Here is a 19408-nt window from a genome sequence, read left to right on the forward strand (position 1 = left end):
AAGACTTCAAAGGTCCGATGTATCGTGGGGCTAGTTTACCTTTCTTCCCAAAGCGAACCACTCCTTTCATTGGAGACACCTTGAGCAATACCAGATCCCCCTCCTGAAACTCTACCTGTCTTCTGCGGATGTCTGCATAACTCTTCTGTCTGCTTGCAGCAGTCTTGATTCTCTCTCTGATTATGGGTACCACCCTGCTGGTGATCTCTACTACTCAGGCCCTGCCAAGCCTTTTCTCCAACTTCCTCCCAGCAAACAGGTGACCTGCACTTCCTCCCATATAAAGCTTCATATGGAGCCATCCGATGCTAGCATGATGGCTGTTATTGTAGGCAAACTCCATCAAAGGTAGATGCTGCCTCCAAGAACCGCCAAAGTCCAGCACACACATTCTAAGCATATCCTTGATAGTCTGGATGGTCCTTTCGGACTGTCCGTCCGTCTGGGGTGGAAGGCAGTATTGAAATCCAATCTAGTACCCATGGCATTCTGCAGACTCCACCAAAACCTGGAGGTGAACTGGGGCCTCTATCCGACACTATCGAAACAGGAACCCCATCCAGCCTGACGATCTCATCCACATATACCTGCGCCAACTTGTCCACAAGTAGCCCACTCCTGACAGCGATGAAGTGAGCAAGATTTGGTGAGCCTGTCCACAATCACCCATATGGAGTCCAATCTGTTGGACACTGCCGGTAACCCCACTACGAAGTCCATAGCTATATTCTCCCATTTCCACTCTGGAATAGGTAGCGGGTTAAGCATTCTAGCCGGCTTCTGATGTTCCAGCTTCACCCTCTGACACACTTTCGCAGGCTGACACAAACTGTGCCACTTCTTTCTTCATTGCTGGCCACCAATAAACTTTCTTCAAGTCTTGATACATCTTGGTGGCTCCGGGGTGAACGCTGTATCTTGCATTATGAGCCTCCTCATAATGTCTCCTTTTAGCCCTATGTCATCTGGTACACACAATCGACTCCCATAGCGGAGGATCCCCTTACTGTCAAATCTGAACTCACTGTCCTTGCTTGACTGAACAGTCCTGGCAATCTTCACTAACTCTGGGTCCTCATGCTGTTTCTGAGCCACTTGCTCTAGAACACAGGTGTCACTCCTCATATGGGCCACTAAAGCACCGGTACCAGACAACTCCAACTGTAGACCTTCATCAATGAGCTTGTAAAACTCCTTCACCACTGGTCTCCTCTCTGCCGTGATGTGGGATAGACTGCCTAGTGACTTCCGGCTTAGGGCGTCTGCCACGACATTCGCCTTACCGGATGATACTGAATCTTGCAATCATAGTCACTCAGCAGCTCCACCCATCTCTCTGTCTCAAGTTCAAATCTCTTGACTCAGGATGTACTGCAGGCTTTTATGATCTGTGAAGATCTCACATTTTTACCCCATAGAGGTAGTGCCCTCCACATCTTGAGTGCAAAGATTACTGCTGCCATCTCAAGGTCATGTGTGGGGTAATTCAACTCATGCTTCTTTAGCTGCCTAGAAGCATAAGCAATCACCCTCTCATTCTGCATCAGTACACAACCCAGTCCCACACGGGACGCATCACAAAAGACTGTAAAGTCCTCATCACTAGATGCAGAGCTAAAACTGGTGCTGAAGTCAACCTCTTCTTAAGCTCTTCAAAACTCTCTTCGCACTGGTCAGTCCACAGAAATTTCTGATTCTTCCTGGTTAGTCTGGTCAGAGGAGCTGCTATTTTTGAGAAGTCCTAAACGAACCTCCTGTAGTAACCTGCCAAACCCAAGAAACTCCTGATCTCCGTCACTGAAGTGGGTCTAGGCCAGTTAGCCACAGTTTCTGTCTTCTTGGGGTCCACCTCTATCCCATTCTCTGACACAACATGCCCCAAGAACGAAATGCTCCTCAGCCAGAACTCACACTTAGAGAACTTGGCATACAAGCCATGTTCCCTCAAGGTCTGCAAAACCAACCGCAGATGATGGGCATGCTCCTCTGCATTCCTGGAATACACCAAGATATCATCTATGAAGACAATAACAAAGTGATCCAGGTACTGGCTAAACACTCTGTTCATGAGGTCCATGAATGCTGCAGGGGCGTTAATTAACCCGAACGGCATTACAAGGAACTCAAAATGCCCATATCTGGTCTTGAAAGCTGTCTTTGGCACATCCTCATCTCTGATCCTCAGCTGATGGTACCCAAATCTCAGATCTATTTTGGAGAAACAACCCGCTCCTGCTAGCTGGTCGAATAGATCGTCGATCCTTGGCAAAGGGTACTTGTTCTTGGTAGTGACTTTGTTCAACTGTCTGTAGTCGATACAAAGTCTAAGGGATCCATCCTTCTTTCTGACAAACAAGACTGGAGCACCCCAGGGTGAGGTACTCGGTCGGATGAAGCCCTTGTCTACCAGCTCTTGCAACTGTTCTTTCAATTCTTTCAACTCCACTGGAGCCATCCTGTAGAGAGGGATAGAGATCGGTCGGGTTCCAGGCATCAATTCTATCTCGAACTCTATCTCCCTAGCAGGTGGTAAACCTGGCAACTCGTCTGGGAAGACGTCTAGAAACTCTCTAACCACTGGCACCGAGGCGGGCTCTCTAGCCTGACTGCTAAGCTCTCTCATATGAGCCAAATACCCCTGACATCCCTTCCTAAGCAACCTACGAGCCTGAAGAGCTGATATCAGACCTCTAGGTGTACCCCTCCTGTCTCCTCTGAAGACTACCTCTGACCCATCCTGACCTCTGAACCTGACTACCTTGTCCCTGCAGTCCAAGGTAGCACCATGGGTAGATAACCAGTCCATCCCTAGAATGACGTCAAAATCTGTCAAGTCTAGAACCACAAGGTCGGCGGACAAGCATCTTCCCTCAACAAACATAGGACTACACTGGCAGACTGACTCTGCCACTGATGAATCACACTTGGGTCCACTGACCCAGAGAGGACACTCTAACTCAGAGATCATCAACCCTAACCTCTGGACGGCTCTCGGTGCAATAAAAGAGTGAGATGCGCCCAGGTCCATCAAGGCATACACATCTGAACAACCAATGACTAAGTTACCTGCCACCACGGTGTTAGATGCATCTGCCTCCTGCTGTGTCATTGTGAAGATCCGTGCTGGAGCTGATGGACCTTCACCTCTGAAACCCGCTGAAGAAGAGGCTGCCCCTCTCCCTCTGCCTCTGCCACTGGCCTGAGTCATGGCTGGAGCTGTTGGCTGCACTACACTACCTGAAACTGTCTGCTGGGACTGTGCCATCGGGGCTGCTCTTGGACATTCTCGAGACATATGCCCCTGAACGATGGCACTGGCCTCCATTTTTTGGGCCATATCCACTATGGCATGGAAGCTCTCCCTATCTGCTGACTGGATCAAGGAGGAATATCTGGAGTGGAGTTTCATGATATACCTCCTTGACCTTTTCTGGTCTGAGTCAAGGTTTTGCCCTGCAAATGGCAACAGCTCCAAAAATCTGTCTGTGAACTCCTCTACACGCATCTCATCAGTCTGCCTCAACTGCTCAAACTCTATCATCTTCAGCTCCCTTGAACTATCTGGGAAAGCCCATCCTGCAAACTCGTTTGCAAACTCCTCCCAAGACATGCTATCCACTTTCGGGTTCACATAATTCTTGAACCACTCTCGTGCCTTCTTGCACTTAAGTGTGAACCCAGCCATCTGAATGGCTTTACTATCATCAGCCCCAATCTCATCTGTGATCACCTTGACCCTCTCAAGATACACAAACGGGTCATCCCCTTTTTCATACTGGGGAGCACCCAACTTCATGTAGTCGGTCATCTTGACCTTGCTCCCACTGGCTAAGCTAGGTCTAGGAGGTTGGGTAGCTGGGGCTGCTGGTTCTGCTGGAGGAGGAGGAGGTGCAGCATCCCCTGGGGTAGGGTTTGCTGGATTTGGATAGTAAGGTGGGGGTGGATACATTGGGTATTGTGAATATGGTGGATAATAAGGTGGGTATGGCATCTGTGTGGGATAAGGGCTAAAGCTGTGGTAGTCCGATGTGCCTCCCATCGAATACCCAGGGTTTTGTGAGAAGGGTGGGTAGTAAGGTGGCTGAACAAATCTCGAGGCCTGAGTGCCTCCTTGGGATTCTCCCATTCCCTCTTCTGACATGCTAACTCCCAAACTGCCATCCCTCCTCTGCTCTACATCCATATCATCCCCCATATCCTCCCCCATATCCTCTGACGCTCCTCCCTGAACTTTTCCTCTGACTGATCTGCTTCTACCCAGATCCAAAGACCTTCTAGGGTCTCTTACTGCTCTTTCTCTGTTAGACCTACTAGACATTGCCCTAGGCAATGCTGGAGGACGGGCATTCGTGCCCTCATCCTCAGGTGGTACTCCAGTCAATCTTGCTGATTGACGAGTTCCTCTCATCCTGTTTTCTGAAAAACAGTACACATCACATAAACATTAGCATCATATGGTTCATGTGGGCACACATGAACCCGCATCACACATCATAGCATATCATTAATGCACATGCATATAATCATGGCATTTCACATCATCAAACGAGACAGGACTCCACATCCTATCCTAGTGGACATGATCTTCCTATTGTGCTTGACCTTCTATAACATCTATGAGCCCAACACTCTAGGTCCGACCATATGAACCTAGGGCTCTGATACCATTCTGTAACGACCCGAAAATCGGACCGCTACTGGTGCTAGGATCCAGATCGGCTTAAGGCCGCCGGGACCCGTAGCAAGCCTGACATGTAACCTGTAAACCTGTTTAATCCCATACATGATCAACAATCATACAAAAAAATTTAAAACTTTTCTTTCATACATTCTATCATACACCAAACTCAACCTGTGCATGCACTGAACATAGCCATAATCATAAATTAGACCCCTCTATGGGATCTCATCAATGCCCCCAATGGGTGGCATAACAAGTGTTGAGTTGGCTAAACATAGTCATCAATAAACATTAAGATCATGTATCAAAAAGGGATTACAATATACTATGGTCAAGCACACTTCTAATCTTAATATCGTTACATTACATATCTATACATCATTAAGCAATCTGTCATGTCCACATTCTAACTATTACATACATAAGACTTCATTACTCTTCTTGACTTCTCTGTCTAACTCGTACCTGCAAACCTGGGGAATTTGGGAGAGGGGTGAGCTACTAGAGCCCAGTGAGCAGAATCATAAAGCATTTAAAACACATGCTATCATGGAATGCATCACATCACAACTAATCATATCAAGGATAAACTTGGTTCAAACATGCACAAATGCCTCCAAACTCAAACCATCATGCATTTAGCTCAACCAAAACATGCATACAAGCTCCTAGGGGTCTCAAACTACCTTAAACCCCAACTACAACACATCAAACACACATTACAAGCCACATTGCTCAAAAACTCATCAAAAACCCATAAACTCAACATAAGCTTACTCATGCATTTTCTACCCCATGAACTTCATAAAACTTACTTAAAAAATACAATGAGCTTAAGATCGGCTCTTACCTCTTGAAGATCGAGAGAGAGACGACCTAAAACTCGGAGGTGGGAGAGATTGGGTTCTTGAACCTCCAAGCTCCAAAACTTTGCTCAAAAGCTCAAATCTTCAAAACAAAGTTAAAACAAATGAAAAACTTGAAAGATCTAGAGGAAAAACATCAAAGATCGGTGAGGGATGGCGGAGAGCTCACCTTGGCCGAAAATGGGGAAAAAGCTCGCCCGTTTTCGGCTAAGGGACCCTTTTATAGTGGCTGTCCAGGCCACGTTCGGGGGCCGAATGTGCCTCCGCATGCATGCCATGTTCGGCGGCCGAACTTGAGGTTCGGTGGCCGAACCTGGGCTCCCCTCACTTATGCCTTCGGGGGCCTAAGGCTCACCCGAAAAGCATGCATGTTCGGCGGCCGAACTTTGAGTTTCGGCGGTCGAACCTGAGCTTTTCCTCCAAGGTTGTTTCTATTCAAAAACTCATTTCCTCTTTACTTAAAATCATCAAAAATATTAAAACATTTCATGAAAATATGGTTTTACCCTTCTAGAGGTCTCCGACGGTAGGAATTCCGATACCGGAGTCTAGCCGGGTATTACATCATGATTCATCAACTCATTATTTTTTCTCTCCCCTAGTGTCTTTGATGTTGATGATGAGACAATTCCTCTTCAGTTTTGAAATGGATATACATTCTTGAATCCTGATGAGCAGGCAATTGACTAGAGCTGGTTACTTGATTTTTATCTTAATTAGGTTGCCTAAGCTTTGAGCTAATAGAACTTACTAGTATCACCGGTCAATCAAAAGATGAGCCTGCAGGCTGCATGATCTACAATACAACTACAATTATAATCTCGACTGTTCTGATGGTTCAAAATGTTCCTCAATTTTGCGATTTTGTCAAATTTGTATTTAACATGCTATTCTTGACTGTTATTCTGATGGATAAAAATGTTTCCCCGAGCAGGGATCGAATGGTGCTTTAGAACATGCATTTAACCATTACAGGAACAATCCTGAGAACTGTAGCGACGATTTGATTTCAACTACCTGTAATTGTTTCATTTTCATGGAATTTTCTGTGGGAAATTTATCCTTTCAGAGTAGAAGATGACAGTTCTTTTACAAGACAGTTGCATAGAAGATGCACTTTTAGCATGCAAAAATTACATTATGCTTTGAATTAAATCACAACAATTTACATATCATCATAGCCCAATATAATCTGAAGTTCAAACATAAAAACTCTCCTTTTTTTCTCATGTGGGTCATGGTACAAATTTCTGCAAGTGTGAGTAGACTGGGATACCCAACTATAACTGGTGGTCTGAGGCTTGGTCTCTTATGTGGGTCGTGGTACAAATTTCTCCAATGTCCTACCTGCAGCTACAAGGCTTTCGTCAGGTCATTTTAACTGCTGCTTCCTTCAACGTTTCCCTTTTCCAAGCCATTGGAAAGGTATACAATCACTGTACCATTTCCTCATTTGATGTTTAAAAGTTAGTGAACGGATTCCAATTCATTTGATGAAATTGTTTTTTGCAAGGCAGTTTCTACTGAAGGCAGGGCCATGCAGAACGTAGGATTGACAGGCTTGACGTTTTGGTCGCCAAATGTTAACATTTTTTGTGATCCCAGATGGGGAAGAGGCCAAGAGGCCCCTGGTTAGAAGTCCATTTATTATTTTTCTTTTGTGTGCTTTTGAATTGTGATAATTCATGTAACAAAGCAAGACATGGAAGATACATTTCAACCTCCATTTAGAAGTTGTGTTCTTGATGGTAATTGTAATACCTGGCTAGAGCCCGGCACCGGAATTCCTATTGTCTGATGGAATCCGGGGTGTTGGGATTCTATCTAAGGGTAGGAGTTGTGTGTTATTAAGGGTTATGATGTGTTTGAATGTTTTAAAGATTAAGGGAAGTGAGTTTTGAGTTGAAATGACCTAAGGCAGTTGAGCCAAGTTCGGCCGCCGAAAGTAAGTTCGGCCGCCGAAGGTGTTCGGCTTCCGAAGGTGAGTTCGGCCCCCGAACGATTGCATGGTCTTGCATGTGATTGAGCAGCCGACGATGAGCTGGCTGGTGAGCTGAGTCATGGTTTTTGACAAGTGTTGGCCTCAGATTCTTGCCATGGAATGGCCACGTCTCTATGACTCACCTGTACATGTTTTGGGTGATCATACAGAAGCTTGAGGTGCTTGCAAAAGTGTTGAGAGTTGAGAGAAACTAAAGTTACGTTTTTGAGAGAGTTTGAGAGTGTGAGAAGAGGTGATTCGTTTTTCCTTGTTCAGAGTGTTTAGCTTCTTGCTACAGGAGGTAAGTGATGCACTTGAACATGTATATACGTTTCTGAGTTTATGGGGATAAGGGAAGGAGATGCATGCTTAGGGTATTAATGATAGTTTTGATGAGTTATGCATGGCTACATGTTTATGTGTTATGTTTGATTTATTGTTTGGGGTTATTAGCTAGTTTTGGACCCCTGTGATCATATACATGAGTATATGTATGTTGAGGAGGTGAAGTTTGCATGGTTTGAGAAGTTGAAGGGAAGGAGGAGATGGTTTGCCATTAAAACTGAGTTCTGGATGAACTCAGGTTCGGCAGCCGAAGGTTCATTCGGCCGCCGAACCTCTTGCATGGAGGCTTAGGCTGCCACAGCTTGCCCCCGAGTGTTTTGCATGTTCGGCTCTGTTTGGGGGATTCGGCCGCCGAAAGTGCCGCCGAAGGTGAGAGACTTTCGTCTCTGGAGTGCCTTGTGGCCTCCGAAACTTGCCCCCGAAAGGGTTCGGCCGCCGAACATAGAGATTCGGCCGCCGAAGGTGCTTGAGTTTCGTCTCTGGAAAGGACATTCGGCCGCCGAACCTGCCGCCGAAAGTGTTCTGTCCAGCTTTCTTTTGCTTGTTTTGCATGACTATTAGAGTGAGTGTAAGGGGATTCTTGGGGAGTTTAAGTGAGTTGGTCATAAGCTTGTTTGGTCCCTCATTTGAGTCTTTATGTGCTTATACAGACCAGAGGAACCAGAGAGAGCAGCAGTGAGTACTGCTCCAGAGATTCAGAACCTGCAGAGTCAGTCAGTCCAGTTAGCCAGAGGTGAGTGGAACTAAACTTATAACTTTTAATTGAACCACAAACTGCTTTTAGCATATCTCATGCATCATGATTATGTCATAGGATGATTGCATTAGTATCCACGAATATGTTGCATTGCATTGTTATTTGTTGATGTGAGTAAATGCTGAATGATCCAATAGTCACAGACAGGAAGTCCAGGAGCCTTTGACTACGCCCTGGCACGTATAGCAAAGACCAGGAGCCTTTGACTACGCCCTGGCAGGTATAGCAAAGTCCAGGAGCCTTTGACTACGCCCTGGCAATGGTAAGTTCACAGGTGTTATATACACATATACATATATGACAGGAAGACCAGGTGCTCGATTCTACGCCCTGGCACAGAGTTACTGGGACTATGTGGTGACAGGTTTACTCTTGATGTGGCTTGTCTGTGATATGGTGCATTCCATGAGATCATATTTTACTGAGATGTTTTACTGTTCTACTCACTGGGCTATAGAGCTCATCCCACTCCCTTAACCCCAGTTTTGCAGGTTCAGTATTCAGTGTACAGTGTACAGGAAAGGACAGTCCAGCCGAGTACAGGAAAAAGAGAAGAGATCTGTAATAGCCTAGAGTGGACATGTAATATTAAAGAGATGTAATAGTTGTTGCTTGACCTAGACCTAGTGATGTATATGTTTTGTACATGATCGGTATATGTATATATGTTTTCCTGTATGTGGAAACCAGGCTTAACAGGTATGAGTTAACCCATCTAGAGCAAGCTCTAGTCAGGGATACAGAGTACAGAGTACATGAGTACAGAGTACAAAGATAGTGCATGCACAGGTTAAGCCTCGGTTCAGAAAAGAGTTTTATTTTCACATAAAATGTATGATCATGTATGAGGTTTACAGGTGCACAGAGAGTATAGCAGGCTTACTACGGGTTCTGGCGGCCTTAAGCCGACCTGAATCCTAGCGCCGGTGACGGTCCTTTTTGGGGTCGTTACAGATTGGTATCAGAGCCCTAGGTTCACATGATCGGACCTATAGAGACAGTGTTGGGCTCAGACAGGTTAGAAGTGGTCAAGCACAATAGGAAATCATGTCCACTAGGATAGGGTCTTGAGTCCTATCTGCTATGATATGCCATGAGTATTGCATGTGTATGAGTGATATGTGATATTTATGTGCTATGTGCTAAAGCGATATGTTATATGTTGTGTTTCCAGAGTAAAGATGCGAGGAACTCGTCGATCAGCTCGATTGACTGGAGTCCCACCAGAAAATGAGAGACTAGCTGCTCGTCCTCCTGCATTGCCAAGGGCAAGGTCTCAGAGATCTAGCAGGGAAGGTATGTCAATAGACCCTAGAAGGTCTGTAGACGAGAGCAGAAGAGGTACAGCTAGGGGAGGTAGATCAGAGGAAGAGAGAGAGGCTATGGAGACTGATCCGTCTATGGATGAAGGTATGGGCGATTCCGAGGGAGGTGTTCAGGCCTCAGGTTATGGTTATCCATCCTTGTTTCAGGAGCCAGAGTATCCGATGGAGGGTATGTCGGAATACTCTCGTTTTGACCCATATCCTACATACATGCCATATATGCCATATCCTCACTATTACCCATCATATCCACCATATCCTATGTATCCATCTTCCCCTATACATCCAAGTGCAGCACACCTAGAGCCAAATGAACCAAATGAACCAGTACCACCACCAGAACCAGTAGTCCCTGTTGTTGACGGGCATGAACCTAGCTCATCTGGAGGTAAAGTTCAAATGACGGAGTACTTAAAATTGGATGCTCCGAAATACAATACGGGAGATGATCCATTTGATTACCTCAGAGCAGTTAGGATGATCACCAGTGAATTGGGAGCAGATGATAGGAGAGCCATTGAGATGGCAGGTTTCACATTAAAGTGCAGGAAGGCCAGAGAATGGTTTAAGAATTATGTGGAGCCTAGAATGGACAGTATGTCATGGGGAGAGTTCGCCAATGAGTTTGCAGGGTGGGCTTTTCCTGACAGTTCAAGGGAGATGAAGATAATTGAATTTGAACAGTTAAGACAGACAGACGAGATGAGTGTTGATGAATTCACAGATAAGTTCCTGGATCTGCTTCAGTATGTGGGTCAAGCCTATGATACTGACCAGAAGAAGGCAAGGAGATATACTATGAGATTGCATCCCAGGTATTCTTCGTTGATTCTTCCAGCAGAAAAGGAGAGTTTTCACTCTATTATAGATGCAGCCAGGAAAATGGAAGCTAATGCCAATATTCAGAAACAATCTAGGGCACAAGCTTCGGGTTCTAAAGCCCCCAGTTCAGGTTCTACAGGCAGTAAAAGATGGGATAGAGCGAGAGGAACAAGGAAAGGGTTCTGGAATAAAGTCAAGTCAGGTCTGGGAATAGGTAGTGGCTCAAGCTCTGGCACAGCTCCAGTCTGCAGACGATGCGGAAAACCACATGGCGGAGTTTGTCAGTTGGGATCTACAGCTTGTTTTCGATGTGGACAGGAAGGGCATATTGCTCGGGATTGTCCGCAGATGACTTTTGCACCATCCCAGCAGATGAGTTCAGGCAGTGTGGTACAGCCAGTTGTACGGCCAGTAGCTCCAGTCATGCCTCAGAGTAGTGGCAGAGGTAGAGGGAGAGGGGTAGCCTCTACTTCAGCAGCAGGTTCCCGAGGTGGAAATCCGGTAGCCCCGGCACGGATTTTCACAGTGACACAGGAGGAGGCTAACACGTCGAACACAGTGGTGTCAGGTAATCTCATCATTGGGTGTTCAGATGTGTATGCTTTGATGGACCCCGGTGCTTCTCATTCCTTTATTGCTTCGAGAGCCATAGAGAGGTTGGGTTTGATCAGTTCTGAGTTAGAGTATCCTCTCTGGGTCAGTGGACCTAGATGTGACCCATCAGTGGCAGTGTCAGTCTGTCGTTTCAGTCCAGTGTTTATTGAGGGTAGATGCCTTCCAGCTGACCTTGTGGTTCTAGATTTGACAGATTTTGATGTCATTCTAGGGATGGATTGGCTATCTGCATATAGTGCTACGTTGGACTGTCGAGAGAAGCTAGTGAGTCTCAGAGACCAGTATGGGTCAGATTGTGTCTTCAGAGGAGACAGGAGAGGTACACCCAGAGGTATGATTTCAGCCCTTCAGGCTCGTCGTTTGCTTAGGAGGGGTTGTCAGGGGTTTCTAGCTCATGTGAGAGAGCTAGACAGTCAGGTGAGGGAACCAGCCACAGTGCCAGTAGTCCGAGAGTTTCTCGATGTGTTCCCAGACGATTTGCCAGGACTACCACCTGATAGGGAGATAGGATTTGACATTGAATTATTGCCAGGTACTAGACCTATCTCTATACCTCCCTACAGGATGGCGCCAGCTGAGTTAACAGAATTGAAAGAACAGTTGCAGGACTTGGTAGATAAGGGTTTCATCCGCCCTAGTACCTCACCTTGGGGTGCTCCAGTGCTTTTTGTCAGAAAGAAGGATGGATCCCTTAGACTTTGTATCGACTACAGACAGTTGAACAAGGTCACTATCAAGAATAGGTATCCCTTACCTCGGATTGATGATCTATTTGACCAGCTAGCTGGAGCAGGTTGTTTCTCGAAAATAGATCTGAGATCTGGGTATCATCAGTTGAGAGTCAGAGAGGCAGATGTGCCTAAGACAGCTTTCCGGACCAGATATGGGCATTATGAGTTCTTAGTGATGCCGTTTGGGTTGACTAACGCCCCTGCAGCATTTATGGATCTCATGAACAGGATATTCAGTGAGTTTCTGGATCACTTTGTCATTGTGTTTATCGATGATATCTTAGTGTATTCCAGAGATGCAGAGGAGCATGCCCAGCATCTGAGGATTGTTTTACAGACACTGCGAGAGCATGGTTTATATGCCAAGTTCTCGAAGTGTGAGTTTTGGTTACGGAGCATTTCCTTCTTGGGACATGTAGTATCAGCAGAGGGTATTGAGGTAGATCCCAAGAAGATAGAGGCTGTAGCTAACTGGCCCAGACCCACAACAGTAACTGAGATTAAAAGCTTTCTGGGACTGGCAGGTTACTACAGGAGGTTTGTTCAGAACTTCTCAAAGATAGCAGCTCCTATGACCAAGTTGACTCAGAAAAACCAGAAGTTTATATGGTCAGACCAGTGTGAAGAGAGCTTCGAGGAGCTCAAGAGGAGATTAACCACAGCACCAGTGTTAGCTCTGCCTGTGAGTAATGAGGACTTCACAGTATTCTGTGATGCATCTCGAGTGGGATTGGGTTGTGTATTGATGCAGAGTGATAGAGTAATAGCTTATGCTTCTAGACAATTGAAGAAGCACGAGTTGAATTACCCTACCCATGACCTAGAGATGGCAGCAGTTATCTTTGCACTTAAGATGTGGCGGCATTACCTCTACGGAGTTAAATGCGAGATCTTCACTGATCATAAGAGTTTACAGTACATCTTAAGTCAAAGAGAGCTGAATTTGAGGCAGAGAAGGTGGGTCGAATTGCTCAGTGATTATGATTGTAAAATCCAGTATCACCCGGGTAAGGCGAATGTTGTCGCAGACGCCCTAAGCCGGAAGTCACTAGGCAGTTTATCCCATATAGCAGCAGAGCGGAGACCAGTTGTGATGGAGCTTTATAAGCTCTTTGACGAGGGATTACAGTTAGAGTTGTCTGGTACAGGTGCGTTGATAGCACAGATGAGAGTGACACCTGTGTTTCTGGAGCAGATAGCTCAGAGACAGCATGAGGACCCTGAGTTGATGAAAATTGCCAGGACTGTTCAGTCAGGCAACAATGCAGAGTTCAGATTTGATAGTAAAGGGATCCTTCGCTATGGAAGTCGACTTTGTGTACCAGATAGGGGCAGTGTGAAAGAAGACATTATGAGGGAAGCTCATAATGCAAAGTATAGTGTTCACCCAGGAGCTACCAAGATGTATCAGGATCTGAAAAGGATCTATTGGTGGCCAGACATGAAGAAAGAAGTGGCGCAGTTCGTGACAGCCTGTGAGGTTTGTCAGAGGGTGAAATTAGAGCATCAGAAACCAGCAGGAATGCTTAACCCATTACCGATTCCAGAATGGAAATGGGAGAACATAGCCATGGATTTTGTAGTGGGTTTACCAGTAGCGTCCAACAGGATAGACTCGATATGGGTGATTGTGGACAGACTCACGAAATCTGCTCATTTTCTTCCAGTACGGAGTAACTATTCTGTGGATAAGTTGGCACAGGTCTATCTGGATGAAATAGTGAGATTACATGGAGTCCCAGTGTCTATAGTTTCAGACAGAGGACCACAGTTTACATCCCGCTTTTGGCGGAGTCTGCAGAGTGCGATGGGCACGAGGTTAGATTTTAGTACTGCTTTCCACCCACAGACTGATGGACAGTCAGAAAGGACCATCCAGACCATAGAGGATATGCTTCGCCTATGTGTGTTAGACTTTGGCGGTTCTTGGAGGCAGCATCTACCTTTGGTGGAGTTTGCCTACAATAACAGTCATCATGCTAGCATTGGGATGGCTCCTTATGAAGCGTTGTATGGGAGGAAATGCAGATCCCCTGTTTGCTGGGAAGAGGTAGGAGAGAAAACTCTTGCAGGGCCAGAATTAGTAGACATTACTAGTAGAATGAGAGAGAATCAGAACAGCTCAGAGTAGACAGAAAAGTTATGCAGACGTTCGCAGAAAGCAATTAGAGTTTCAAGAAGGTAATTGGGTGTTGCTGAAAGTGTCTCCAATGAAAGGAGTAGTTCGTTTTGGAAAGAAAGGTAAATTAGCTCCACGGTACATTGGACCCTTTGAGGTGTTGCAGAGGATCGGAAATGTGTCGTATAAGCTGGATTTACCTGTTTCTATGGAGAGGATTCACCCGGTATTTCATGTTTCTATGCTACGACAGTTTGTGTCAGATCCGAATCAGGTTTTGAGTGAGCCTGAAGTGGAGATTCATACAGATCTCACCTATATAGAGCAACCAGTGCGGATTTTAGACACGCAGATCAGACAGCTAAGGAACAAGGAGATTCCGATGGTGAAAGTCCTATGGAACCACCATAACCTAGAAGAGTGCACGTGGGAGACGCGGGAGTCTATGCTCCAGCAGTATCCATATCTGTTTTGAGGTTAGTTTCCTCCTTGTGTTTTGTTTTTTTGTATGTTTTAGGAACATCCGAGGACGAATGTTCTTAAGGAGGGGAGAATGTAATACCTGGCTAGAGCCCGGCACCGGAATTCCTATTGTCTGATGGAATCCGGGGTGTTGGGATTCTATCTAAGGGTAGGAGTTGTGTGTTATTAAGGGTTATGATGTGTTTGAATGTTTTAAAGATTAAGGGAAGTGAGTTTTGAGTTGAAATGACCTAAGGCAGTTGAGCCAAGTTCGGCCGCCGAAAGTAAGTTCGGCCGCCGAAGGTGTTCGGCTTCCGAAGGTGAGTTCGGCCCCCGAACGATTGCATGGTCTTGCATGTGATTGAGCAGCCGACGATGAGCTGGCTGGTGAGCTGAGTCATGGTTTTTGACAAGTGTTGGCCTCAGATTCTTGCCATGGAATGGCCACGTCTCTATGACTCACCTGTACATGTTTTGGGTGATCATACAGAAGCTTGAGGTGCTTGCAAAAGTGTTGAGAGTTGAGAGAAACTAAAGTTACGTTTTTGAGAGAGTTTGAGAGTGTGAGAAGAGGTGATTCGTTTTTCCTTGTTCAGAGTGTTTAGCTTCTTGCTACAGGAGGTAAGTGATGCACTTGAACATGTATATATGTTTCTGAGTTTATGGGGATAAGGGAAGGAGATGCATGCTTAGGGTATTAATGATAGTTTTGATGAGTTATGCATGGCTACATGTTTATGTGTTATGTTTGATTTATTGTTTGGGGTTATTAGCTAGTTTTGGACCCCTGTGATCATATACATGAGTATATGTATGTTGAGGAGGTGAAGTTTGCATGGTTTGAGAAGTTGAAGGGAAGGAGGAGATGGTTTGCCATTAAAACTGAGTTCTGGATGAACTCAGGTTCGGCAGCCGAAGGTTCATTCGGCCGCCGAACCTCTTGCATGGAGGCTTAGGCTGCCACAGCTTGCCCCCGAGTGTTTTGCATGTTCGGCTCTGTTTGGGGGATTCGGCCGCCGAAAGTGCCGCCGAAGGTGAGAGACTTTCGTCTCTGGAGTGCCTTGTGGCCTCCGAAACTTGCCCCCGAAAGGGTTCGGCCGCCGAACATAGAGATTCGGCCGCCGAAGGTGCTTGAGTTTCGTCTCTGGAAAGGACATTCGGCCGCCGAACCTGCCGCCGAAAGTGTTCTGTCCAGCTTTCTTTTGCTTGTTTTGCATGACTATTAGAGTGAGTGTAAGGGGATTCTTGGGGAGTTTAAGTGAGTTGGTCATAAGCTTGTTTGGTCCCTCATTTGAGTCTTTATGTGCTTATACAGACCAGAGGAACCAGAGAGAGCAGCAGTGAGTACTGCTCCAGAGATTCAGAACCTGCAGAGTCAGTCAGTCCAGTTAGCCAGAGGTGAGTGGAACTAAACTTATAACTTTTAATTGAACCACAAACTGCTTTTAGCATATCTCATGCATCATGATTATGTCATAGGATGATTGCATTAGTATCCACGAATATGTTGCATTGCATTGTTATTTGTTGATGTGAGTAAATGCTGAATGATCCAATAGTCACAGACAGGAAGTCCAGGAGCCTTTGACTACGCCCTGGCACGTATAGCAAAGACCAGGAGCCTTTGACTACGCCCTGGCAGGTATAGCAAAGTCCAGGAGCCTTTGACTACGCCCTGGCAATGGTAAGTTCACAGGTGTTATATACACATATACATATATGACAGGAAGACCAGGTGCTCGATTCTACGCCCTGGCACAGAGTTACTGGGACTATGTGGTGACAGGTTTACTCTTGATGTGGCTTGTCTGTGATATGGTGCATTCCATGAGATCATATTTTACTGAGATGTTTTACTGTTCTACTCACTGGGCTATAGAGCTCATCCCACTCCCTTAACCCCAGTTTTGCAGGTTCAGTATTCAGTGTACAGTGTACAGGAAAGGACAGTCCAGCCGAGTACAGGAAAAAGAGAAGAGATCTGTAATAGCCTAGAGTGGACATGTAATATTAAAGAGATGTAATAGTTGTTGCTTGACCTAGACCTAGTGATGTATATGTTTTGTACATGATCGGTATATGTATATATGTTTTCCTGTATGTGGAAACCAGGCTTAACAGGTATGAGTTAACCCATCTAGAGCAAGCTCTAGTCAGGGATACAGAGTACAGAGTACATGAGTACAGAGTACAAAGATAGTGCATGCACAGGTTAAGCCTCGGTTCAGAAAAGAGTTTTATTTTCACATAAAATGTATGATCATGTATGAGGTTTACAGGTGCACAGAGAGTATAGCAGGCTTACTACGGGTTCTGGCGGCCTTAAGCCGACCTGAATCCTAGCGCCGGTGACGGTCCTTTTTGGGGTCGTTACAGTAATATTGCCAGTGTAATGTGTTCCTACAATCAGGTCAATGGTAAGCCAACATGTGCTGATCCAAATCTTCTTTATGGGGTCATTCGAGGCGAATGGAAATTGAATGGGTATATATTCATTCTCCGAATTTTGAGTTTCATAGTTGATCATCTGGTTTGAATTCGGCTCGGTTTTTGCAGATACATAGTTTCTGACTGTGATTCAGTATATGAGTTCTTCAATGGACAACACTATACCAAAACACCAGAAGAAGCTGCAGCTACAGCAATATTGGCAGGTAATGCTTGAAATGCTAATTACTCATTAAAGTTGATTATCAGGTTGCTTGTTAATTGCATTTTTTCCTTAAAAGAGGCTTAGTATTTATAATGAAATTGCAATTTTTTTTTTAATTTGATAGGTCTGGATCTCAATTGCTGGTGATTCTTAGGCCAGCACACTGAAGTCTTGGTCCCACTATGATGAGTCGAATATTGACAAGGCTGTCTCAAATAATTTTGCTACTATGATGAGACTTGGTTTTTTTTTATGGTGATCCTACCAAGCAAATCTATGGAAATCTTGGTCCAAAACATGGTATCCACTATCATAAGTACCAATGACAAACATGAACATGAGAGCAGATCCTTTGACGGGCTATCCAGGCAGAACCTACAGATTTCATACTAGAGAAACTGTTTATTCATCCAAGAGCTCCAAGCATAGTCCATCTGCAGTGAATCACTTCAGGCTCACGGTTTTTTACAAAAGTTTCTGAGTCAGCACAGAGACCAACAGTATCCCATTCATAGTCACCTGGGAACTCACTAGACAAGTAAGACGGAAGCTCACTGGAGAATGGACATGGCCATTGCCCATGAGCTTAGGGGCAAAGGAGAAGAGCTTCACCGCCTTGCTATTGGAAGTGGTGGGTGGAAAAGAGAAGGGGTCCAATGGGTATTAATAGATAATTGGGGATGGATTTCCTTATCTCAGTGAAATCTACATTCAGGATTCCATAAGAGCGGTATTTAAATCTGTCACTTCATTGGAAGGTGTAGATTTTATTTGTTTGTTCTTTTTATCCTATGATATTCTTTGGACCGCTAAATTCTTATATTTATTTATTGTTCAATAACGAATATCGACGTTCCATATTTGATTGATCGATTCATACTTTGATAAATTTTCACATTAAAAAAAATTCTTTTTAATTCTTTTTATCAGTGTATGTAAATACTATCGGAAAGTATTAGAATGAATGAAAAGACTCCTTATTAAAAAGTAATAAATTATATAACTTCTAAAATAGTAAATTTTACCTCTTAAATGTTATTTTTTTATTTAAATTATAAATTTTTATTTTATTAATAATATATTTTTTATTAGATTACCATTATTTAATTTTAACTTTAAAAAAATTAATGTTAAAAATATTAAATTTTATCAATATTAAAATTATATGTACTAAATTATTATAAATAAGAAAATTTAAAAAGTTAAATTATTATACTTTATTAATAAATTTTAACCTTCTCTAAATAAAATTAGTAAAATATTTAAATTTTAAAATAATAAAATTTCTTTTATAATGTTAATAAAAATATAGTTTAACATCGTTTATTACTCAAAATAATAAAATTTTTCAATTTTACATGATTTATATTAAAAATTAAGATATTCTTAATGCTCTTTATTATTTTTGTTGAATAAATTATTTAATATAATCGTACATGATTAATCACGGTGAGAATTATATAAAATCTATTATAATTAATTAAAATTGTACATAAAATAATTATATAATAAAACTTTTAATTTTTTACTATATTATCATAGTTCCAATTTGAATTTAAAAAGGACTATTTATAATCCTAAGGTCATAAATTCTTTTATTGAATAAATTTTTATATTATAATTTGATTTTACACAATATAGAAAAAATCAAACGTACAATTTATAAGTATCGAATTACAGTAATTTTTAATACAATAATTTAGAATGAATTCTTTAAAAAATCTCACCAATATTAAATAATTAGTAATGTAAAATGGATATAAATACAAGAGTAAAGATAAAAATAAAAAATTATAACTATAGATAATAATTAATAATAAATTAATATTCTCATGTATACATGCGTGCTACATGCTCTTGGTTAGTAAACTAATATATTTAATTTCTTTAAAGTCAATAAAAATTAGAAAATATTTTTCTTCACTAATAATAGTAAATTTTTTTTTAAGGGTGACATGTGGATTATATCCAAAAGTACATTTCACAATACTTTATTAGATCAAAGTACAACTTATAACATATGGGTTCAGATTTTAGACAACACACCTTAC

General features: G+C 43.5%; 1 protein-coding gene across 1 annotated transcript; it reads left to right on the forward strand.

The window, feature by feature from the left end:
• The first annotated feature begins 6748 nt into the window (after positions 1-6748).
• Positions 6749-18228, forward strand: LOC122724514 (beta-xylosidase/alpha-L-arabinofuranosidase 2-like). The gene is made up of 5 exons (XM_043959684.1): positions 6749-6972; positions 7065-7178; positions 17115-17188; positions 17261-17358; positions 17482-18228. Exons 2-5 carry the CDS (start codon positions 7128-7130, stop codon positions 17502-17504), a joined length of 246 nt encoding a protein of 81 aa, XP_043815619.1. The 5' UTR covers positions 6749-6972; positions 7065-7127; the 3' UTR covers positions 17505-18228.
• The last annotated feature ends 1180 nt before the right edge of the window (positions 18229-19408 follow it).

Source organism: Manihot esculenta, chromosome 9 (assembly GCF_001659605.2).
Source record: "Manihot esculenta cultivar AM560-2 chromosome 9, M.esculenta_v8, whole genome shotgun sequence".
In the NCBI taxonomy this organism is placed as follows: domain Eukaryota; kingdom Viridiplantae; phylum Streptophyta; class Magnoliopsida; order Malpighiales; family Euphorbiaceae; genus Manihot; species Manihot esculenta.